Source organism: Dipodomys merriami, unplaced genomic scaffold (genome assembly GCF_024711535.1).
Source record: "Dipodomys merriami isolate MVZ:Mamm:240054 unplaced genomic scaffold, mDipMer1.0.p SCAF_6, whole genome shotgun sequence".
Taxonomy (NCBI): Eukaryota; Metazoa; Chordata; class Mammalia; order Rodentia; family Heteromyidae; genus Dipodomys; species Dipodomys merriami.
The window spans coordinates 20,933,429-20,958,004 of NW_027206179.1; the positions used below are offsets into that span (position 1 = coordinate 20,933,429).

The window sequence follows — 24,576 nt, forward strand, 5'->3', positions numbered from 1 at the left end:
TCCGCCCCGCCCGCGCTGTGCCGGACACCCCGCCCCGAGGAGGCGGCCCGGCGAGCGGCCGGGGACCTGGGCTGGTGGCATGGGGGAGCTGCCGCCTCACGCACCGTCCTCCCGAGCGAGTCGGGACCGCGTTCGGAGCGCGGGGAACCGCGGACGCCGAGGGGGGCGCCTCGGGGCGTGACACGGCGCGGAGGGCGCGGCCCGGGCTGCCGGGGTGGACGCGCGGCGGGCGGCGGCGGCGGCGGGAGCTGAGGGCGGAGCGGGCCGAGCGCCGGGGGCGCACCTGGCGGCGGCGCGGCCGGGCCGGGCCGCGGGACTGGGGACAGGCGGCGGCGGCCGCGGTGGCGGCGGGAGGATGTCGCAGCCGCCGCTGCTCCCCGCCTCGGCGGAGACTCGGAAGTTCACCCGGGCGCTGAGTAAGCCGGGCACGGCGGCCGAGCTGCGGCAGAGCGTGTCGGAGGTGGTGCGCGGCTCGGTGCTGCTGGTGAGTGCGGGACGGGGGAGGCGGGCGCAGGTACCCGGGGCTGGACTGAGCTTTGGAATGGTGGAGCCGGGAGCCCGCTGGGCTGCGGGGGGCGCCGAGGAGGGCAGGGGAGGGGAGGGACGCGGAGGGGACAGGAGGAGGGTCCCGGAGGGACGGACTCTCCCTTTGCCCTCCTGGAATCCCGGGATTTTTCTCCCAGTCACAGTCCCTCCCGGTCCTGGGAAATTTCCTCGGAAGTGAGGTCGCTCTTTGCCTCAGCCTCCCCGCCCCCACGGTACCTACCTCTGCCAACTGCGAAATGACTCGCCTTACCCATTGCCCCTCATCCTCCGAACGTTCTGGACTAGCATTGCACCTGTGGCCTGGCCCCGCGCCTGGGAGTGGAGTTAGGGGCTTCCAAATCCGGTCTGTCCCTCCCCCCCCCGAAGATTGGAGATGGAGGGGAAGGGGTCTCCTGGGGAGGCTGCACTCTTGGAGGAAAGGGGTTCAGCATCCCTCTTCCCCTCGCCACTGTCACAGGCAGGTAGTCAGAGGTTTGTCGCCACTGATGAAGGGTTAGGGAGCTCTGCTAGGAACCTTGGGTGATTTCAGCATTCCTACACATCACGTCGAAATTTGGGATTTGAGGCAGGCAGAGCAAGCCAATCCAACATGAATCTGGTCGTGGCCGAACGTCTTTAGAGAACAGGCCTTTGGGTGAGAGGAATATGAACTTTCCAATCAACTTTTCCACTGTCAGAGCTGATCCTGCGATGTTTGGCCAGGAGACAGATCCGGATGGCTGGGATGGTAGGGAGTGTAGGTCGTTCGCGCAGGAGTGAGCTCTGCAGGGCAGCTGGAAACTTTTAGCAGCTCCCTTACGTTGTCGCTGGCTTTTATTTTTTAAAAAGAGGCTGCTTGTTTGTGGGTGGGTGACTTGTGCTGTTTGTCTTAACAGCGTAAGAAGAGGAGCCTTGAAAGCGATTGTCTGGCCTTGTGGCGTTGTCGAAGCTACTGGGTCTCCTCACATAGCAGCAGATGCTTTACTTTAGTGACAGATCGATTCCTGTCCTGGGCAGAGAACTGTACGAATGATGTTTATAGAGATAGTTGCTGATTTCCATATCCAGTTTGCTTAGTTTTTTTTTTCTCTTCTCTACCTGCTCTGCCAACTCACCCCTAGATTTCTCAAACTTCAGTTTGATCTGTGATAAACAGGGATTTTATTTTATTTTTGAGTTAAGAAAACAAGAACCTGGCTATCTTTTCCATAATCCCAGATAACTTCTGCTGTTTTGGCCTAAGTACCACCGACTTTTGTTAGAATATGTCAAGGATAAAGCTAGTAACCTCTGTCGCATCTTTTCTGGAACTTTTTCCCCCTTAATTTTGCCCTCTGTGCTCATTAGGAATTCGAGGCAAAAGAAGAGTAAATAAAACTCATTTCCATGCTGCCATTTTCATAGTGCTGACATGACAGACCACTGAAGAGGAGGAGAGAAGACTGTAAAAGCTAGTTTGGTGGAGTACAGAAGTACTAGCACTGGTGCATCACTATTATTTACTAATTTGCAGTAGTCCTTGAATATCTCTGCCCTTCTAGGAAGATATCTATGAAACAGTCACAAGATGCAGGTTAGTTGGTGGGCTCACTCAGGTGTGAGATGGCCTTTTTGTTTGGGTGGGAATGCATTACAGTTTTTCTTCATGCAGAAAGAGAATCTGGGAGCTTTACAGGCACTAAAAACTACCTGTAAACCTCATCCCTCTCACCTCTTGCCTGGTATTCTGCCATTGCTTTCTTTTTCTTGCTGCTCCAGGGTCTGCCAGGAAGCCACAGCAGGTGCACCTGTCACATAAATTCTAGTTTGACTCTGTTGTATGAAGCTCTGGGAAGGTAACCTTGATCCTCTTAGGGGGCAGTGCAGCAAGCAAGTCTTGCTCTGTCCATGTAGACTTGGATGCAAATATTACTCTGCTGGTGTGTGTGTGTGTGTGTGTGTGCGCGCGCGCACGCGCGTGCATGCACGTGCACATGCACGTGCATGTGTGTGCACACTCATGCATCAATTCTGAGGCTTGAACTTAGGGCTTCATGCTCTCCCATGGCTTTTTTTGCTCCAGGCTGGCACTTTATCACTTGAGCCATGACTCCACTTCCAGCTTTTTGCTGGATTTAATTGGAGATAAGACTCTCACAGACTTTTTGTTGGAATTAATTGGAGATGAGAATCTCACAGACTTTTCTACCTGGGCTGGTTTTGAACTGTAATCCTCAGATCTCAGTTTCCTAATAGGATTATAAGTGTGAGCCACCAGCTCCTGGCTTTTGTTCTGCTTTTGATAACCTGGGTCTGTGCTAATACAATAATACCCACAGCATAATAGCTGCTCAATAAATATTCTTAACTACTAACCAATAAAGCAGTTCTGCAAATGGCCAAAAACAAATTAATGAAGTATGAGTCTAACTAGTTCTAGTATTGATGAGTGATAGATGATCGAGGGTTCCTAAATCACAAATGAAGTGGGTTTGTGGGTATTGAAAGTTGCTATTAAAAAACACATTTTAAAATATGAAAGTGATTATAATTTTTCTCATGTTTGCGGGCCTTTATAAGTAATTTTGTATTAATTTGACAAACTTGGAAATTAAGCATATGAAAACAGAGAGAATAATATAATGTTTCATAATCCAGATTTAATAATTACTAAGATTTTGCCAAGCATATTTCATCTGTCCACTTAAGTTCCTGGCTTTACACCACTGTATACCTAGTACATATTATTAATAATAGAAATATTTTTAGGTAACTCTATTGGGAAGCAAGTAATAATAATTTACTAATGTGGTATTCAAATTTCTCAGGTTAAAAAAATGATTTTTGAGTTGCTGGGTGCCAGTGACTCACACCTGTAATCCTAGCTACTCAGTAGGCTGAGATCTGAGGACTGTGGTTCAAAGGCAGCCCAGGCAGGAAAGTTCGTGAGACTCTTATCTCCAATAAACCACTAGAAAACCGGAAGTGGTGCTGTGGTTCAAGTGGTAGAGCTCTTGCCTTGAACTGAAGCGTGCAGGAATGGTGCCCAGGCCCAGAGTTCAAGCCCTACAACTGACCAAAAAAAAACAAAAAAGATTTTTGATTGTTACTTTGTTCTAATAAAGATCCAGAAAATTTTTGCAGGCCCTTTCCCACTGTTAGCTCATTCATGAGCATTATTCGAAACCCTCCTTGAGGTTAGGTCTTCTGAGTTTTATTCTATTGGTTTTGTACCAGTTGTGCATTTGTAGGTATATTCTGAGCCTCAGTATTTTCATTTGAAGAGTAGACATAAAAATCCTATTTATCTTGTAGAGTTGAGGATTAATGTTTTGCTATATGCCTGACACTGTCAGCTACTTAAGCTTACTTGGATTACTGCTTAATTTTTCTGAACCTCAGGGTCCCTGATGTATAAATACGTCTCGAGTCCCTGATTCATCAACAAACATTCTAAATTACTTTATAAGAGTAGTATAGAGGTATTACTAGTAAGATTCCTAGCTGTGGGAAAAATAATTTATGCTTTTATGGTAATGAATAAGAATCCTCACAAATTTGATTAGATGTCTATGTATTAGAATAGTTAAGAGAGCTGCAAGTTCAAAATGTGTGTGAGAGACCAGGGGGAAAACTAGAATCAATTCCCTGAACAAGTGGTGATTGCTTTTGGATCTCCTGAAGAAATTTTACCTTAGATCTTTCAGATACATGAAAGACAGTATCAGAATGGCCTAGATCTAAGAGAATATACCACCCAGGGACTAAAATTATCCTTTCTGTGAAAGATTGGTATAAATATTGTGACACTTTACTTTGCATGGGTTTGCTGTCTGTCTTGTGCTTGGGTATTGATGTACAAGTCATCTGGCTGCCTGGCTTCCTTACTGATCTTATCTGAGCATGTTCAGCTTCAAACTCTCCTTTAGTGTCAAGTCCTTGCCAAGGCTATCCTTCCACACCCCTTGAGGCCCAGTGATATGAAATGAAATGACACCAAGTCAGGTCATTGCCCAATTTTCCTTTGTGTTACTGGAGGAGAATGAGCAGGAGGCCTTGGATGACAATATGCTGCACTCTGTGCTTGGGTCCTGTTCAGTCAACTTAAGATTCCAGTGTTAGCTGAGGTAATGTGAGACCCTCCCCCAATGGGGGTAGTCTTTGAAATCCTCAGGAAAGATAGAACCTCATTTTGGCTATAATTTTAAATCAGATATGTTAACATATTGCCAATTGAACTGGCCTGAGTGTTAACTCACTGTAGTTCTTTACCCTCTAGTGGAGTCCTAATAAACAAAAATGTCCCCAAACACAGGAAGAAGGGTGGAGGCCCATCTCCAACTAGATAATCAACAACAGGCACAATTTCTTTGGTTTCTAGTTCATTTGTATATTAGGAAATCAGAGAATATTAGTTATGCCTTGAACTTAATCAGGAAAGAAAGAAATTTGGAAATCTATATACATATTTTTGGAGGTCTGGTTCTGGGTTAGGACTCCCTGCTGGAGGTTGAGAGTATGACATTCCAGCAGGTCTGTGTCTGTAAGGGTTTATGATCTAAACAAGCAGTCCGGACAGTTGTCTCTCAACAGACATAACTGTGCATAAAAGAGTCAGAAGTGTGGTTCAGAAAATAGAGGAAGGTGAAATCACAGGGAAACAGTGTACTTGGACAGAAGAATTGAACTGGTCTTGGAAGATAATAGACAAACAAGACTTAAATTTTTTTTTCTAAAAAAACAAAGGCCGGGCGCTGGTGGCTCACGCCTGTAATCCTAGCTACTCAGGAGGCTGAGATCTGAGGATCATGGTTCAAAGCCAGTCCAGGCAAGAAAGACCGTGAGACTCCTATCTCCAATAAACCACCAGAAAACCGGAAGTGGCGTTGTAGCTCAAGTGGTAGAGCGCTCGCCTTGAGCTGAAGAGCTGAGGGACAACGCCCAGGCCCAGAGTTCAAGCCCCACGACCGACAAAAAAAATAAAAATAAAAAAAAAAATAAAAAAATAAAAAAACAAAGAACTTGAACTAATGCTTAGAATGTTTAGGTGTGCTCAGACAGGTCATAATAACTTGGGCAAAGAGTGGCAAGTTATTTTTTTCTACTTTAAAAATTAAGGTAATGAGTACATTTCTTTTTTTAAAAAAGTTTTTTGTCATTATCAAGGTGATATACAGAGGGATTATAGTTACATAAGTCAGATATTGAATACATTTCTTTTTTGACAGTGTCACTCCTTAGAGGGATAGGTTTTAAGAGCAAAGGAGAGAAATGTTTGAGAAATACAGTTGTTAAAGCTAGGAACAGATTCAGTGGTTGGCTGAGGATACATCATAAAGTAGATTTCTTTTCCTTTCTTTTTGAAAACTATTTCTAGGGAAGAGGTTTAAACCAGCCCATGAACAACATATGCTTCTTAGAGAGATCTTTCCTCACATTTAATCCTGGGAGAAAGTAATGTGACTTTGTGTCTTGTAGCCCAAGAATGGGAAGAGAGGCCTGTGATATGGAAGGGAAACCCAGAAAGTGGTCTCTCTGTGTATATAAGCTTTTAGGGTGCCACGGACAGCAGTGAAGTATGGTGGGTTACTAGTCAGTAAATAGTGTTTAAAATAATTCTCATTTTACTTCACATCTGGAGTAAATTACAGCTTACTGTAATTTGGCTCAAGCCAAACACTGGTAGCCTATGTCTATAATCCTAGCTACTGAGAAGGCTGAGATCTGAGGATCACAGTTCGAATCTAGCCTGGGCAGGAAAGTCTGTGAGACTTATCTCCTATAAACAACTGAAAAAGCTGGAAGTGGCACTAGGGTTCAAGTGGCAGAGTGCTAGCCATAAGCACAAAGAGGCTCAGGGACAGGGCATAGGCCCTGAGTTCAAGCCCAGAACCACGACCCCTACCCCCCCAAGAAAAAGTTATGTAAAGAATACATAAATGAAACAGCATACACAAATCAATAGTTGAGGTTAGAGGATTTTTTTTTTTTTTGAGACAGGGTTTCATTATAAAGCCCAGGCTGGCCTTGAATGCTCAATCCTCCTCTCAACCTTCTTGAATATTGGTATTAAAGCGACCATACCTTACCTTAACAAATTTGTGGTATGTATTATTTTTTAAATATAGTGCTGGTGATAGAACTCAGGACCTTATGTATGTTAGGCTGGTATTCTACCACTAGCTATATTCTCAGATAGGAGAGGGATTATTTATTTATTTATTGGTGCCGGTCCTGGGCCTTGAACTCGAGGCCTGGAGTGCTGTCCCTGAGCACAGCTGTCCTTCAGCTTTTTAGTGATTAACTGGAGATAAGAGTCTTTCTTATCCAGGCAGGTTTGAACTGTGATCCTCAGAGCTCAGTCTTCTAAGTAGCTAGGATTACAGGTATGAGCTACTGGTGCCTGGGTAGAGGGATTTTTAAGTATGAAGCTTTAGCCTAGGCCATAGGGGTGAACTTGAGCTTTACTGCTGGTGAGCTGAGGCTGTTGTGCATGAGAGCTTTATGTATGTGAGGCTAAGACATCTGAAGGTCATAGTTATAGCTATGTGCAAGGGCTGGGTCTTGAACCTGGGCACTGTGACTTCATGCCACTCTGATTACTGTCTCTGCATGTTAACACTAAACCTCTTTTCTGCGTGTCACAAGTAACATACAGTTAAGAGTCATTCAATAAACTTAGAATCACTATTTGCCCTCTGGCTGTTTATCTGTAGCTCAATCTTTGTCATATTACGATCAATTTAACAATGAAAAACACTCCAGTACAAAAATAGGAAAGGACATTCATAGGCAATTCCTCAAAGAGCAGTATAGTTAGTCAATGAAGAGCAGAAAAAATGTTTAGTGTTGCTAATAATTAAAGAAGCATTAAATAAAGCAAGATGTAAATTTTGCCTGCAGATTTGCAAAGATGATATGAATGGAACACTTTATTTGCAGAGCCAGCTCACCCCACATTCACATGGCCTTTTATACAAACCGTATCTCCTGGAGTTGTAGAACATGATAGATGATATAGCCTTCTGTACTTTGCTCCCCACCCTCTCCCCCCACCAAAAAAAACTTAACATGCTTTCATTCCATGGCCCATTATTTACAATTAATAGGCATTTCTGAATGTAAAATGTATATAAAGCACAGAGCCTAAGATCACATTGTTGGTTGCTCAAGACAGAAAATGTGAAATCATCTAAAGGTTCTAACAATGGACTAAATAAATTATAGAATATATAAAGCTATCAAAATTTTGTACTAGGAGAAAAACTTCTTGGAAAATATTCTTACATTATAGCATTGGAAAGCATTGGTTAGTTCAGGAGTTTTGGACTAGGCTAGTTTGCTTTGTTACCAGTTAGTGTGTGACCTTAGACAAGACGCTAAACATTTTTGACCTCTTTTCCTGTCTAAAAAAAAAAAGGGGACTATTAATACACCTATTCAAAGTTGTGAGGATTAAATGAGGAAATTCTCACAGAGCTTTTAGGATATGATTAGTTATTGTTAAAAATCACCATTAAAGGGAATAAAAACCAGGCTGCAGAATTATATCACTGCAAGAGTCAAAAGTTGTAATTTTACAAAGCATTTTGTGGTGAGAAAAAGATGGGAGAATATAAAGCAAAAGACTATCAGCAGCAGTGTTGGATTCCCATGAAGCTCAAAGATGGAAAAGGAGACATGTAATCCTATCTACTGAGGAGGATGAGATCTGGAGGATCTTGTGACTTGAGGCGAACCTAACTAGGATAGGAAAGTCTAGAAGATTCTACTAGTACCTGGATGCAGTGGCTGAAGCCTGTGATCCAAGCGATGATGAGAAGCCTAAAGTTAGGGCTCAGGTGCTGGTACAGACCTTATCTCAAAAGTAACCAGTAAAACTGAGGTATGGCTCACGTGGTAGAGTGTAAAAAGAGTCACTTAGAGTTTAACAAATAGAGGAGGGATGAGACCTAGGATTTGGCTCAGATGCTAGGAGGCTTCACAGATTCTCTGGGTTCTGCTGCCCTCAGTCCTCCCAGCCTTAGCTGCTTCTGTCCATATGCTGACTTGCTCTCATGCTGACATCCACACTGCTTGTTGGGTGTGACTTTCCTCCCTAATACATGTGAACCGCCTTCTCCTTAGTGTGGGGTGGCCTCAGGCCTTACCAGATCCTATTCAGTCTCCCTTCTGTGGGACAGGGCTGTCTCACTTCTTCCTCCTGGGTACCTCTTCATTACCCTCCTTGCTGTATTTTGCCCCAGGATCTTCCTGAAGAGGCCCTTTTCCATCATTGGTTGTAGAATTTAATTGTCCTCCCAGCTTCATCCCTGGCACCGATATTAGCATTCTTACCACTCCAAGTGCAGCATCTATGAAACAAACTGTCACTTTCATTCCAAGCTAGATGACCCTTTTCTGTTTTCCTTAGCAAAGAGCATCATTTCATCATCCCCAACTTTGAAATCTATTTCCTACTGTCTCTGCTGTTCATCTTCTTTTGCCTTTGTCATTCAAGTATCCCATTGCATTCTGTTTTGTTGTGGCTCAATCCACCTCTCCCTGAAGAGTGGATTAGGGACCTAGTCCATGTTGTCCTGTGTCCTGGACTGATTGATGGGCCAGTTGCCATCTTGAATGTGGCAGATCTTAGAGAGAAGAAAAGTATGAGGACTCAAGAGTCACTACTCACATTTCATTGACTAAAGCAGTGACCACGCCTAACTCAAGAGGGCTGGGAATCAATGCTTTTCTTTTGCTTGCTAAGACAACTGAAATCTTTGGTGAACAGCACTAATGACCGCTGCTTCCTTACATTCCCTTTCCTCATTCTGCTCTGCTTTGGTCCCTATACTAACAGGGTGGGTTTCTCCTTTCTGATCTCTGGGTCGCCATTCATTCTGATTCCATCCTTATGGGTTTGGTCTGAATCCTGAAGATACCAGTGCTTGTCATTGCCCTTTACATGTAAGATGCTCTCCCTCTGAGGCACCACCCTGCCATTGCTGTTGCTCACTGGCTAGGCTTCTACATAGTCATGTAAGCCAGACTCTCCCTGGGATAGTAATTATCCCCATTCTCTCTCAGCTACCAGACCACTCCTCTTGGTCTCTGGAACTGTACTCACCATCTTTGCCTATCCACCCAAACTGAAACATGCCATACCTGGTCTGTTCTTTTCTTTTGTATCACTCAGTGTAATTCATATTGATTTGTAAGTACATTTGTTTAATGTCTGCTTTTCTCACTGACTGTTGCTTCACCAGTTTCTTGAGTGCCTGGAGCATAGCAGGCTAAAATATTTTTTGGTGAATAACAAATCTTGAACATCATACATCTGACCTTTTAGTTTTTCATTCTCTTTTGATATCAAAACACACCTAATTCCTTTCTCTCACATCCATTTCTATTTACTTCATTCCATTTTACTTCCTGCTGTATTTTCTTCTAGTTCCATTTTCTCCTTGCCACCTGTGATAAATTCAGTGGCATTCCTTTACATAAGAATGTATGACTTTTTTGGGTACCAGTGGCTCATGCCTGTAATTCTATCAGGAGGCTTAGATCTAGAGTTTGCTGGTTAGAAGTCAGACCCAGCAGAAAAGTTTGCTGGACTCCATCTCCATAATACCCAGCAACAAAGCTTGACTGGAAGTATGGCTCAGGTGGTGGAGTGCCACTCTAGCAAGTGAGAGGCAAATAAAGAGCATTTGACTTTGAGGCTGGCCCTGTGTTTGCTGATCAGATTATCAGTATGTCTGTATGACCTTTTTTATAGTATTGTAAAGTGACTGTACAGTTTGATACAAAGATGAATTTCCCTTTTGGGGGACAGTTTGTTTCCGTCAACTCTGTAGAGTCCTCAAATGTAAAAGAATACACTGATGTACACCTCTTTGATTAGGCATTTGGTAACTTATTTATTTGAAAACAAAGCACAAATACAACTAATGAAAACCCATAGAGATGCTTAGTTTATTCATTAAACAATGAGTTTTGCTGACCAATAAGACATACTTGGGATGGTGAGGTTGTTTCTAGTTTACTTTTTTACTTTTCTTTTCTTTTTCTTTTTCTTTTTTTTGCCAGTCGTGGGGCTTGAACTCTGGGTCTGGACGCTGTCCCTCAGCTCTTTAGCTCAAGGCTAGTGCTCTACCACTTGAGCCATAGTACCACTTCCAGTTTTTTTTGCTTATGTGGTGCTGAGGAATCAAACCCAGGTCCTCATGCATATAAGGCAAGCATTCTACCATTGAACCGCCTTCCCAGCCCCTGGACTTTTCTTTTTTTTTTTATGGATTCTTTATTAGATAATTTTATAATTTTATTTTATTATTATTTTTAATCTGTAGATTCATAGCAACTGATCAGAGCTTTGACTGGCCTGGTTCCCTCTCTGAAGTTGGTAGAGATCATTCCAGTTAAGATAGTGCATGGTGTGGTGACATTGGAAGAGAGGCCACCAGTGTTTGTGTTAGGGGCTTCACTCATGTATTGAATACTGATTTGAAAGTGAAGCTAAAGTTAACGGCCATTAGCTATCTACGGTCTGCACTGACTGTTTGAAGTTTATTCTGAAGTTCTTAATGTACATAGAGATTCACATACTGTTCTATCTATTTTGTCCTAACTTAAAATACATGTTTAGGTATATGGATATAGAAATCCTTTATTGTAAGATTGTTTCCATGTGAACTTAAAAAAAATCCTAGGCTATACATAGAATAATTTACTAGCCAGGTGCTGGTGGCTCACGCCTGTAATCTTAGCTACTCAGGAGGCTGAGATCTGAGGATCGCGGTTCAAAGCCAGCCCGGGCAGGAGAGACCGTGAGACTCCTATCTCCAATAAACCACCAGAAAACCGGAATTGGTGCTGTAGCTCAAGTGGTAGAGCGCTCGCCTTGAGCTGAAGAGCTGAGGGACAGCGCCCAGGTCCAGAGTTCAAGCCCCACGACCGACCAAAAAAAAAAAAAAAAAAGAATAATTTACTTAAAAAAGGATAAGCAAATATTTTGTTTGGGAGTTTATGATATTAAGATACTATCTGTAGTAAACTATTCTCCCTTGTTTTAGGAATAAAGCATCAAATGTTCCTTCCCTCAATTCTAGAATTTGCAGTATGGTGGGATAGCACAGTTTCTGCTTTAAAGGGAGTGTTCTTGCTGGGGATGGCAGTAAGGTATAGTGGATAAGACTTGATTTAGGAGGCCCCAATCCTAGCTTATCCAGTTCCTTGTTCTGCATTGTTTCTTCACCTAATAGCATTCATCCCAGAGATCTTTGTGTTGATGTTAGCAGTTGGATGTTAAACACTTAGAATATAAACATTAGAATTGGATATGGTACACAGTGAATATCTACCCTTAAAAATGCTGCTTACTGGGCTGGGAAGGTGGCTCAGTGGTAGAGCGCTTGCCTTGCATGCTCAAGGCCCTGGGTTCGATTCCTCAGCACCACGTAAGCAAAAAGAAAAAGCCAGAAGTGGAGCTGTGGCTCAAGTGGTAGAGCGCTAGCCTTGAGCTGAAGAGCTCAGGGACAGCGCCCAGGCCCAGAGTTCAAGGCCCCACGACCGGACCCAAAAAAAAAAAAAAATGCTGCTTACAGAGAGTTTTTACCATGGCAACATTATAATGTTGAGTAAAGGAAGCACTATTCAGAAATCTGTATAACCACAGTGTGTAAAATACAACTTATGTGTAAGAAAAATGTTATAAGGAAATAAAAAGGTAGCACTCTGAGTTGTTCTTTATATATTTGACTATTTACAATTGTTTTGCTTTCATAAATGAATAGATAGTAATCTATCCAGAAATGATGTATATCTTAGTATTTGTACAGGTGTACATGGTAATGTAAAATGTGTTCTTGAAACTAGAGCACACATACATTTTGGTAGCAAAATTGTCACCTAGGTAAGACCTTGTATTTGATGCTCATTGATAGAGGAAGGAGACTTATATGAAATGGTGGAACTATGTTCATAAAGTTCTTTCTAAAACCTATCTTAGGGCTGGGAAGGTGGCTTTGTGGTAGAGTGCTTGCTTTGCATGCATGAAGCCCTGGGTTCGATTTCTCAGCACCGCATAAGCAGAAGAAAGCCAGAAGTGGCGCTGTGGTTCAAGTGGTAGAGCATTAGCCTTGAGTTGAAGAGCTGAGGACAGTGCCCAGGCCCAGAGTTCAGGCCCCACAACTGACAAAAAAACAAAAAACACCCCCTATCTTATCTGAGCTTCTGTAAAATCAATCTGTCTGTCTGTCTGTCTGTCTGTCTGTCTGTCTGTCTGTCTGTCTGTCTGTCTGTCTGTCTGTCTCTCTTTCTGTCATCTATCTTGCCAGTAGTAGAACCTGAACTCAGGGCCTGGATACTGTCCCTTATGTTTTTTTTGCTCAAGACTGGTGCTGTATCACTTAGGCCACACTCTACTTCTGGCTGTTTAGTTGGTGCTTAATTGAAGAGTCTCAGGAACTTTCCTGTCCTGGAAACCTTCAAACTTCAATCCTCAGATCTCAGCCTCTTGAATAGCTAGGATTATAGATGTGAGCCATTGGCATCTGACTTATTTTTATTTTTTTTCATGAAACTAAAGGTCAGAGAACTAAAGTCATTTATTTAAGGTCATCTAGCAAAACTTAAACCTCTTTACTATCTCTGGTAAAATAGCAGTGATTGTCTAAAGGTACTACAACATTTTAGATATAATTTTAAATTGGAGTTTATTGTTGACTTTTAAATGGTAATCCTTTTGGAAAGTACCATGAATTCTCTGGGTTGATTGAAGTATATGACATAGAAATGAGATCATACTCTGTGTGTGTTGTGTGTGTGTGTGTATGTATGTGTATGTGTGTGTGTGTGTGCGCGCACGCACGTGCTAGTTCTGGGTCTTGTCCTCAGGGCTCTGGCACTGTCCTTGGGCTTTTGTTGCTCACGCTTAGTGCTATACTACTTGAACCACAGTGTCACTTTCAGTTTATTTATTTATTTATTTACTTATTTTATTATTATTGGTGGTAAGAGTCTCATGGACTTTCCTGCCCAGGTTGGCTTCGAACTGCTATTCTCAGATCTTCAGATCTCATTCTTCTGAGTAGCTAGGATTACAGGCATGAGGATCATACTGTTTTGAAGGTAAATGTTTCTTTAGAAATCATCTGACCTAGCTTCCTAATTTTCAGAGGGAGATGAGGTCCCTTAAAGGAAAGAAATATATTTGTGGCCATAGCTAATTAAGTATTGGTATTTACTAACTTTTGATCCTGTGGATTTTCTGACTGTAGGAAATAACTGAATTTACTTTGTTTACCCATGAAATATCTTTAAAAGACCATGCTAATCAGATAATTGCATATACAATATCTATTTACACCACAGGATTCTCCTCCCTGCATGTATATTTTATTTTCTGGCCAGTTTATAGATAAACATGACAATGCTATTTCTATAAGCAGAGAAAAGGAAGATGGAAATTAATCAACAATTACAAAATTAATCTTAAAGATCCCAACAGCAGTTTGTTCAAGAAGGAAGAGTTGGTAGTCAAATAATGTTATTGATGAGATGGAAGATACATTTTTACCTGTCCTTTGGTTAAAATAATTTAGTGGCTTGGTGGGGGGGAGGCAGGCTTCATGGGTTTGATAACCTAAGCATTTGACTTTTCAGACTGCATTGCCTTGCCTAAAAGTATTATAAATGGTAGTTTCAGTTCAAATTGTGTTATTACAGAAAGAGTTCCATTTCTAAGATTGTTTAGAGAACTTATTTAATCTGTCATTCTAACATATTGCTGTTTTCTTAAGTAGAAAGCAGAGCTCCTATGGTGATAGCAGAGGTGCCATAATATTTATAGTATATTCGATTCATTTATAAATGATTACATTAGCTAGAATTTACAGGATATTTAATCTCTTAGGTTAACCCTTTCTTTCCAAGGCATTTGCTCTGTTCATTTTTATCATTCTAATTTTCTTTATTCTTTTAAGAAAGTTCTGTTGTGTGAAATGAGAGGATGTTTATTTTCATCAGAAAAGCCTGCTGTTACAGGATTCTCTCCTATCCCCACCTGGGGTTTGAACTCAGGGCTTGAATTTGCTAGGCAGGTGCTTTCTGCTACTTGAGCCACGCCTCTGGCCCTATGCCATGTGTCAGGGAAGAAGCATTTTGTTTACTTGAGGTACTGGGAAGTGATCCCAGGGATTTGCACTCTAAGCAAGCACTCTATCACTGGGCTAAAGCCTCAGACTCCACCCCACCCCCCTTTTTGGAAACTGAAGCATGTGTATGCGTTACTGACATCTCTGGAGGTGATTGTGAAAAACCAATTACAGTATCATACTTCAGAGGAATTTTTATTAATGTATCACTGAAAACAAGACCAAAGTTTCCTGATCAGTGTTGGTGTCCCCTGAAAGAATGAATGTATAGGGTCAACTTGAGTAAATATATTAGGGCTGGGATTTCCATAATGAGAGAGGAGGAATTCCCCAATACTAGATGGTTGCTTGAGTAGGAACCAGTCACATTGGATACATTTGGTATCACTGGCCAGAGTTTCAAAGCTGAAGAGGAGGAGGGTTGAAGATCATGGACTGGAAACCCTGAGAGTTGGTAGAGATGGGCTTCTTTCATGGGCATGAGAAACTCTAGAAGAAGGCCTTCACTGTTGTTCCCAGAATTTAGGGAATCAGAGATATTATTTCCCATGTCTTCAGTTGTTAGGCATCGTTAAAAAAAAGATGCTGACTTCTGTCTTTACACTATGTTGTCTCATAATGTTGGGTATTTTCCATCATAATAAATAACCCCCCTAGTTTTATCCCTTGGTTATATACTTAACCCTACACACTATATTAAATAGCTAAATAATACAGTTCTATTCATGTTTAATTTGCATTTCACAAATTATGAATATATAATTATAGTTATTTACATACTACAATTGAAGGTGCAGGAACTTTAAAACTGCCATTTGTTTTAGATTGGAAACTTTTGTGGAGCCCCAGATTAAAAATAAGCTGAATTAATCCTGTGGGAATAGGGCATAAAAAGAAACTTACTTTTTTAGCCGGGTGCTGGTGGCTCACGCCTGTAATCCTAGCTATTCAGGAGGCTGAGATCTGAGGATAGCGTTCAAAGCCAGCTGGGCAGGAAAGTCCAAGAAACTCTTATCTCCAACAAACTACTAGAAAACCAGAAGTGGCGCCATGGCTTAAGTGGTAGAGCGCTTGCCTTGAGCTGAAGAGCTCAGGGACAGCACCCAAGCCCAGAGTTCAAGCCCCATGACCGACCAAAAAAAAGAAACTTACTTTTGTAGGTAAAAGCTCTAGTGACTTGAAGCTCCATGGAATACAGATTTGCATGGTAATGTTGACTGCGGTTTTAAGTGATTATAAAAGATAGGAATACTGGGGCTGGGAAGGTGGCTCAGTGGTAGAGTACTCTTGCATGCATGAGGTTCTGGGTTTGATTCAGCACCACATAAGCAGAAAAAGCCAGAAGTGGCGCTGTGGTTCAAGTGGTTGAGCGCTAGCCTTGAGCTGAAGAGCTGAGGAACAGTGCCCAGGCCGAGTTCAGGCCCCATGATTGACAAAAAACAAAAAAACAAAGATAGGAATACTTAGTTTAGGGCTTTTGGTAGCAGGGTAACAGCTTGCTGATTGCAGTTGGGCAAATAGCGACTGGTAAGCATATTGCTGGTCATTTCTTTCAGATAAGGGTCTTTACTCACTGAATACTAAAATTGATTCTTAGCAAAATTACATGCACTTGGTTAGACTTTTATTAATCATTTTTCCTCCTCATGCTGACATTGAAGATTTGTGGATCTTGTTAATGTCCAGGATAAAGAAAAGAGTAAATAAGTTAGCGTAGACATGAATTTATGTGACACCACACATCTGAATGGTAAATTTTGGACTTCATGTATGTGAACATGTTTGTGAACATATTTGTTGAGTCCCTACTATGTGTTCTGTGATGTTAGCTATGTGGTAAACCCTGTGCTAGGAGCTTTGATGGAACCTGGTAGACAGATCCTTGATTAGTCTGTCACTTTGTTGACAGACTAAGAGACGAAAAAAAAAGGTTGTAAAATAAGCTTTATATATCTGAATATAGTGATACCATTGGAGAATTGTAAGTAAAGCATTGGAGGGTCCTCAGGAGAGATAGGATCCCCAGGTGAGAGAATCCCAAAGAACTTAATGGAGGAGGTGGCATTTGAAGCTGAAAGTGGTTCCGAGAGATGAAAATTATTCTAGATAGACTTATAGGAGTGTAGGCCTTGAGGAAAGAAATAATGGATATATATTTGGGAACCAGTGGGTCATTGAAACTGGCAAAGTATAAGGAGAGTTAAAGTTGCAGAGATTCAGGTCACCTAAGGTTTAGAGAGGATGGACTTTGTTGTGAGATTTTAGCTGGAGGGTCCCAAGATCAAGAGCTCTGATGTGGGGATACAGTGACCATGTTGTTGAAACTGTGGTGCAGGCAAAAGATAGGAGCAGAGGCTGAGGTTTCCATATTACTTAAGAGACTTCTGCCATAATTCAGTTAAGAACTACTGAGGAGTGCTGAGGTACATATTTATTTAATAACTATTTCTCAATTCTCCCTTCTCCTAGACCATGGTGAGCTTGGAACTGCCTACCTAGGTGAGAGTGGGAAGCAGGAGGTATTAAATATAGCCTCAGATTTCAGCTGTGCATAACTGTGACCAGGAGGGCTATGAGGCAGAAATATGAGAACACCCATCCTTGTTACATGGGCCGTGAGGAGAGTGTAGAGTTTATCTAGTCTCTCACTTTCAGATGCTTTCAGATAAACCATTGCAGACAGATGAGAATCTCATCTCTATAAATTGCCACCAGAGAGAGGGATTAAAAGTGAGCTCTTTAGGGGCCTTCATTTTTTAGAGCATGCTTTCAAAATCATCTATTTAGCCCTCTTTCAAATACTCATAATCAGTATATGCTTAACCGTGGCGCCTCTGACCAGCTGCCTGTTTCATCCTGATATTTTCAGAGCTGCCATCTGAATTCATATCAGGTTTCTGAATTGTCCTTTATATGCTTGCCTTTTAAGGAAAAAAAAATGAAAGAAGGCTTTATAGTTGTCAGGCTCATAAACAATCATTTAGAGACTAGATATATAGTTAGGTAATTTGTGACTCATTTTGTGCAGGTTTCTATAACTTATAAGTAAGAAAAAATAAATGTGATTGTTTTTTCATGATAAGGCTCCATTTCATTTTTAGAGTGACTTCCTTTAACATTTTCAAATACAAGCTAGGTCACTATGTAAATTGACAAATCATAGTTGCTATTCTCAATTTTCCCCCTCTTGTATTCTTTTGCTACTTATAACCATAGATCTTCTTCTTTTTGAAATTCTGCCTTCCTTTGATATATAATTGGTTATTAGTTATTACTAATTACTACTTGCTTATTATTATGGTGATAGTGGTCATAATACTGTTTGTTCCATGTCTTTCTCTGTGCTTCAGGTGTCTTCTTGTACCCATTCTCTAGAACAATGAGTACCTTATGTTCTCCTCTTTCAGAGTTTATTACCTCTATTCCAATGGCTTATTGCCCAGTCTTTTTTTTTTTTTTTTAAATTGTGAAAATACTGTACAGAGAGGTTACAATTACATGGGCAAGATAATGAGTACATTTCTTATCAAGCATTGTAGCCTCCTCCTTTGTTTCCCCTTCCTTCCCCCCACCTCCCCACCCATTTCTCCCTGCCCCCCCCTCCACGTGCCCAGTCTTATATTTGTGAGGATCAGGAGACATTTGTGAGGGTCAGGAGAAAGCTAGTTGGTGAAGGGAAATGATGAGTGCAAAAGGAGGTGGATAAATAAGAGTGTACCCTAATGGAAGAAGATCCACAGGTCTTAATGGAATAATGAAGAACTGTAGGGAATGAAGAAGTGAACTTCGGTTTCATGTTTAAAGTAATGTTGCTCATTGTGAGGTCTGTGGGCAGGGCCTGGTTTGTGAACTGTTCACAAGTGACATATAGAAGTTAGTAAGTGTGGGCTGGAAGGTGGCTCAGTGGTAGAACACTTGCCTTGCATGCATGAGGCCCTGGGTTTGATTCCTCAGTACCATATAAGCAAAAAGAAAAAAGCTGGAAGCGGCACTGTGGCTCAAGTTGTAGAGCGCTAGCCTTGAGCTGAAGAGCTGAGGGACAGCGCCCAGGCCCAGAGTTCAGGCCCCACGACTAGACCCCCCCCCCAAAAAAAAGAAGTTAGTAAGTGTTTAGAAACTTTTAACAGATTGGTGGGGCAACTCTAAATCTGTTCAGTCTGATAAAAAATTAGGGCTTATATTTTGTATGCCTTTGTGTATTTCATCTATTAGTAAGTGTTGTTTGTATTTTGTTTATTGGTCTGCAGTGAATTGAAGAGAAAGCAGTCCCTTGCCACATGTAGTCTGAGAAGCCCAACTACTGGTTTGTGGAGTAGGTAGTTGGGAGTCATTTTATTTGAAGTGGTCCTGGTGGGCAGCAGGAACAAGGGTATACAGGCTGGGAGGCAGGAGGATGCATGTGAGGTAAAGACAGTTGTGACCAGAGGAAGTTGCAGGGTGGAGGAAAGCATATGGACATGTGGACACCCCTACCAGTTGAAACCTGGCCCCATTGCAGTCAGATATGTGTCTTTCCTGCTGGTTGGAGCCTTCCCCATGGTCTGAGTAGTGGCATTTGGGCCCTCACAGAGCCCATAGCCACTTGGCTCACCAGATGTGAATAGCAATCATATGTTTTGGTGTGCCTGAGCTTGCTATTCTATTTTTTCTTCCCTTAGCTCTGCCTAGATGTGCTGTATGAACCTTGATATTGGTGCTTCCCTTTGGTTACACAGACCTTTCTTTAAAATTCTGTCAGAAAGACTGAGTTGAGTCCTGTGATCGTCTTGCATTTTGTTTGTGTGTCTTCATGTACTCTATCTTTGCCTACTTCTGTCCCTTGTCTACAGTGAAGGGTTTTTCTTTCTCAGAAAGAGGTTGTAAGGGATGCCCAGCAGATCTTCACACTGCATTGTGCAAAGGGGCTCAGGGTCTGCAACTTCATAATTCTTTTCTCTTTTCTGCCAGGGAGACAGGATATTAAGCAGTGGAACTTGTGCAGTCCTCGGCTGCCTGCCAAGATAGTATATGGAGAGAGGATGGACCAGCTTTTGTTTCTTTTGCTTTCTGTGTAGCCTTGGGGTGGATTCTGAGGGGAAGTTTTCCTTTGCCGACTAACCTATTTGGTATTGAGAAAGCAGGAAAGCAAGTTTTCCTGTTCTGAGCGGTGAACAAAAAGCAGAAAAGCAGGCAGCGGATGGACATATCCTGTTAGAGAAGGCTTGCGGGAGAATGCCAGCAGATGCCCTTCATCCTTTTCGTGTCTTTAAGGAAAATGAGGAGATGGGGAGGAAATCAGGCACTCTGAAGGCCAAGTCCAAATGTCTTTCCTTTTATTTATGTGCTTAATGAAATTGTAAGGGTATGCTTAGAGATTTTAAAATTTGTCTGACCAGATATCTGTAACACATGACAAATTAGAAAAAAGAAAAAAAAATTTTTTTTTTGGTCTAGAGGTCACTCCAAGTTTGCCTGGGAGGAGCCAATGGACAATAAGAGTAATGTAAACTTTTTATAAGTTCTGTTTATTTTTAAGCTAAAAATCTATTAAAAATGGAAAAATTCTTGCTGAATTAAGTTTATAATATGGCTTGTGATATGATCTTAGAGAACTGTTGTTTGGTGCTTTTTTTTTTTTTTTTTTTTTTAAGAGAACCAACTCTTTCCTCTCAATACAGAAGCAATCCAGTTTTGTTGAAGAAAATTGAAAACACACAGTTGTAGTTAAACAGGACAGGAATGGGGTAGAAAAACATTAAGTGTAAAATTAGACTTGTGTGGCAGGATAGAAAGCAGGGTCTTCTGGGAGCAGTGGGGAGGGGGGCAGATAGTATGGGGAAAAACCTCCCTGGGACCCAAGGATGTCTAGATGCCACACCTTCTGCTATGACTTGATACCCTTTGAAGTTGGCCTCCCACCTAGTACACCATGGGCTTACACTATTCCAAAGTTGGCACTAGAAAATTATGTAATGACAAGTTGAAAGGCCTTTTTTTTTTTTTTTTGTCGGTTGTGGGGCTTGAACTCTGGGCCTGAGCACTGTCCTTCAGCTCTTCAGCTCAAGGCGAGCGCTCTACCACTTGAGCTACAGTGCCACTTCCGGTTTTCTGGTGGTTTATTGGAGATAGGAGTCTCACGGTCTTTCCTGCCCGGGCTGGCTTTGAACCGCAATCCTCAGATCTCAGCCTCCAGAGTAGCTAGGATTACAGGCGTGAGCCACCAGCGCCCGGCTGAAAGGCCTTTTTAACTCACTACATTTCACATCTTGTCAGGAGAGAAGAGTGCAAGGCTTGGAGTCTATGGGGATAGATTTGTTAGTGAGAGAGCAATGTGTGTCTGTGTGCACAAGTGAATCTTTGAAATGTGTAAGGGAGATAAAGAGAATCAAAAAGAGAAGATGAAGAATAAATAACATTCTTTTAGGAAGGAGGGAATAGTTTCTGTTACTGTTGTTATCTTCTTGACCTTCCTATACCCCTAGTGTCTTGTCATATTGACAAATGCTTAGGTGTTAGGTGGAATGAAGAAGTGTAGGCTCTACTGTTTTATCTCAGTAAATATTTATAGAGCAGCTGTCAGCAGAGGATACTTCTAGTCAGTTTTAGCTTCTAAGATAGTGAGAGATCCTAATAAGGCATGAGATTAAGCTGTCTTGAGTTTTTTTTTTTTGTTAGTGAAAAGTGTATTTATCAACAAAGCCACTAATTATTTTATTATTGTAGGATTAGTTTGTGAGGTGGAAAGTGGAGACTTGAACTGGATAATCTTGTTGATTTTGGTAACTCATTTGTTCATTGAGTATTGTTACTTGCCAGCTGTAGCGGTTTTCCTGGGAAGTAGATATGCAAATAGGACACCCTCAGTCTCTGATTTTGAAGACATAGTTTGTTATCTATTAATTTATTTTGTATAGGTAGATAATCTGCTAGTTCCAATGTAGTGAGATAAGATGTCTGTGGGGTGTCTTGTGGACCAGAGTGAGTGACATTTGTGCTGAGTTGTGAAGGATAAGGAAAAATGAGCTTGTTAAAGGGATTACTTTATTTGAACCTTAGGGAATAGCCTGCTCAAAGACCTGGAGGCAGAAAAAAAACATGGAGTTGAACATGGACTAAAAGGTGGTATATGGCCAAAACCTGAAGTCCCAAGGAGTGATGAGAGAGGGCTCTGGACGAGTAATGAGAGACTTTCATTTCATGATTGCAAAACTTACAAAGCTACAGTAACAAAAATAATGTGATTAAAGCTACAGTAATAAAAATAAGGGGTATAAGGATAAACACATAGATCTATGGAATAGAGTCATGAGTATAGAATTAATTCTGTACTTTTATAGTCAAGTGATTTTTTTTAACAAGAATACTAACACTATTCTATAGGGTAGGCTTTTATCCCTTAACATGAGGCCCAATACTATTAAACTCTTTAAAATAATGTAATTTTAAATTTTCATCTAATTAGGCAGTCATTGCTTAGTCATCAAAAGTCATCAAAAGGGGCTGGGAAGGTGGCTCAGTGGTAGAGCGCTTGCCTCGCATGACTGAGGCCCTGGATTTGATTCCTCAGCACCACATAAGCAAAAAGAAAAAAAGCCGGAAGTGGCGCTGTGGCTCAAGTGGTAGAGCGCTAGCCTTGAGCTGAAGAGCTGAGGGACAGCGCCCAGGCCCAGAGTTCAGGCCCCATGACCGGACCCCCCCCCCCCAAAAAAAAAAGTCATCAAAAGTACAAGCAGCAAAAGAAAATAACAGAATTGGCTGTCATTAAAATAAAATAAGTTGAGCTAGGTTACTGTGGTTTTAGGCCAGCCCATGTAAAAAATCTGAATCTATAGAACCTGGGCATGTTGGCACCCATCAATCCAGCTACACAGGAAGCATAAGTGGAGGATTGTAGTCTAGGCCACCTTGGGTAAAAATGTAAGACCTTCTCACAGAAAGAACTAAAGTATCCAGTCCCTGTGGGTCATGCCTTTAATTCTACCTACCTAGGAGTCTGAGATCTAGAGGATCAAGGTTCAAACCCAGCAGGGCAGAAAAGTTCATTAGACTCAATTTCCTACCACCAGCAAGAAGCAGGGCTGGGGACTGGCTCGACTTGTAGGTACCAGCCTAGCAAGCAAGAGGACCTGAGTTCAAATTCCATTACTGAATACATAAATAAGTAAATAAATTAATAGATAACAAAGCAAAAGGGGCTAGGTGATTTGCTCAATTGGTAGAATGCCTACTTGTCTGCCTAGCAAGTAGAAGGTCAGTAATTCCTCTCCCCCAACAAAAAAAGAAAAAGAAAAAAGAATATAAATTTATACTTGTAAGGACACTGACAAGAAAGGGCAAAGACAACCTAAATGTGGGAGAAGATAATTGCAATCACATATCTGATAAAGGAGGTACAATTATCTGTATCTAGGAGGCAGAGAGGCCCCTTACACCTCAATAATAAAAAGATAAATAATCCAATAATCCAATTAAAAGAATCAAGCAAACATTTTTCTAAAGAAGATTTACAAGTGGCCAGTAAGCATGTGGAAGAAGCCATTAAGGGAAATGAAGATCAAATCTACAATGAGATACCATTTCACCTCACTCAGATGTTTTCATTGTAAAATCAGGTCTAACCCTTTATCTCTTTTGTCATGCTAGGAAAGATGTGGATGAATTTGAACCCTTGTGTGTTGCTGTGAGAGTGAGAATGGTACTGCCACTTTGGAAAACAATTTGTCATTTCTTCAAAAAGTTAAATATAGCTGTCCTGTGACCCAGCAGTTCAATTCTGCTATAGTTTGGGTAAGATTTGAGTAGGGTTTGGTGACTGGTTAGATGTGAGAGGGAAATGTTTGTCTTTTTTTGTGCCAATACTGGGGTTTGAACTCTGGACCTCCTGCTTTCACTTACATTTGAAACTCTACCACTTGAGCTTCACCACTAGTTCCTCTGTCTGTCCTGCCTTATGCCGTGGGGAACAATTAGGGCAGGGAAGGAACAAGCAGGACTGGGAAGTTGTTGATCTCTCTCAGCATGTCCGTAGCTAGACCTAAGGTATTCAGAGGTGGTGATTAGGTAGTATGGTCTTGGTTAAAATTCCTGAGCCAAGATTCTCTGTGGTGGATATACAATAAAGTTTGAGGTCTGTTGTTTGAAACTGTTGTAGTGCAGTACATGAAATTTTCAATTGGAGTGTAGGTAATAGAGATGAGATGCGATTCTGTTACCATTTACAGGCTCAGTAATGGAAGAGGAGACCTTACAAGAGTCTGAACCAAGGCCAGAGAAAAAAAAGAGTCCTCCAGGGTGGGATGTGAAGGAGGCTGAGGAATAAGTGCTTTAAAAGCAAGGAATATTCTTGGGGCATAATTAGCTTTTAAACAGTTGTGTAAGACATGCAAAGTGTGTATTGGGTTTACTAACAAGGTAGTGACTTTGGTCAGAGCCACTGGTGATGCTGGGAGATTTATATGCTGATGTGTATCTGCCACAGATAGCCCATAGGTCCTTCAAGAGCTGGAGTCCTCACAGAGCTGGTAGGTAATGCTGAGCTGATGGGCAGTGTCTCCCAGCCTGCTTTCCTGAGCTTTGCCCTGTTCCATATAGATGGCTTCATTGAGCATAGCAGGTGCTTCCAAAGCTTCTGTTGTGTGAACTTGAGTGGGGATGGGAGATTACTGTTAGGCACATAGAGCAAGACACCTACAGCAAGAATCTCTGTGGTAGATCTACCTAGGGGAGCATCTTGTGCCTAATACAAGCAGGTGGTACTTCTGGTTCTTCACTGGACCTGGAAGATCTCAGCACAGTGTTCCATGCTCTGGTACTGTTTTATCAAGATATCAAATGCAATTATGCTTTGGGATTGAATCATTGAGGCTCAGGTTTTTAAAGTTAAGGCATTTCATATTTTTCTTAGTTTATTGGTAATGTTAAACTTTGAGAGAGATGTTGTACAAACAAGTAATTC

General features: G+C 41.7%; 1 protein-coding gene across 4 annotated transcripts in view; it reads left to right on the top strand.

Moving 5' to 3' along the window:
* Positions 1-284: 284 nt before the first annotated feature.
* Positions 285-24,576, top strand: part of Dock9 (dedicator of cytokinesis 9) — a 259,631-nt gene continuing 235,339 nt past the window's right edge. For 2 of the 4 annotated variants that reach the window (XM_070002697.1, XM_070002698.1), the window contains exon 1: positions 297-484. In XM_070002697.1, coding sequence (XP_069858798.1) covers positions 356-484 — 129 coding nt within the window. In that variant the 5' untranslated portion in view covers positions 297-355. Of the gene's footprint in view, positions 485-24,576 lie in introns of all 4 variants that reach the window. The other 2 variants (XM_070002702.1, XM_070002693.1) reach the window with 2 other exon arrangements.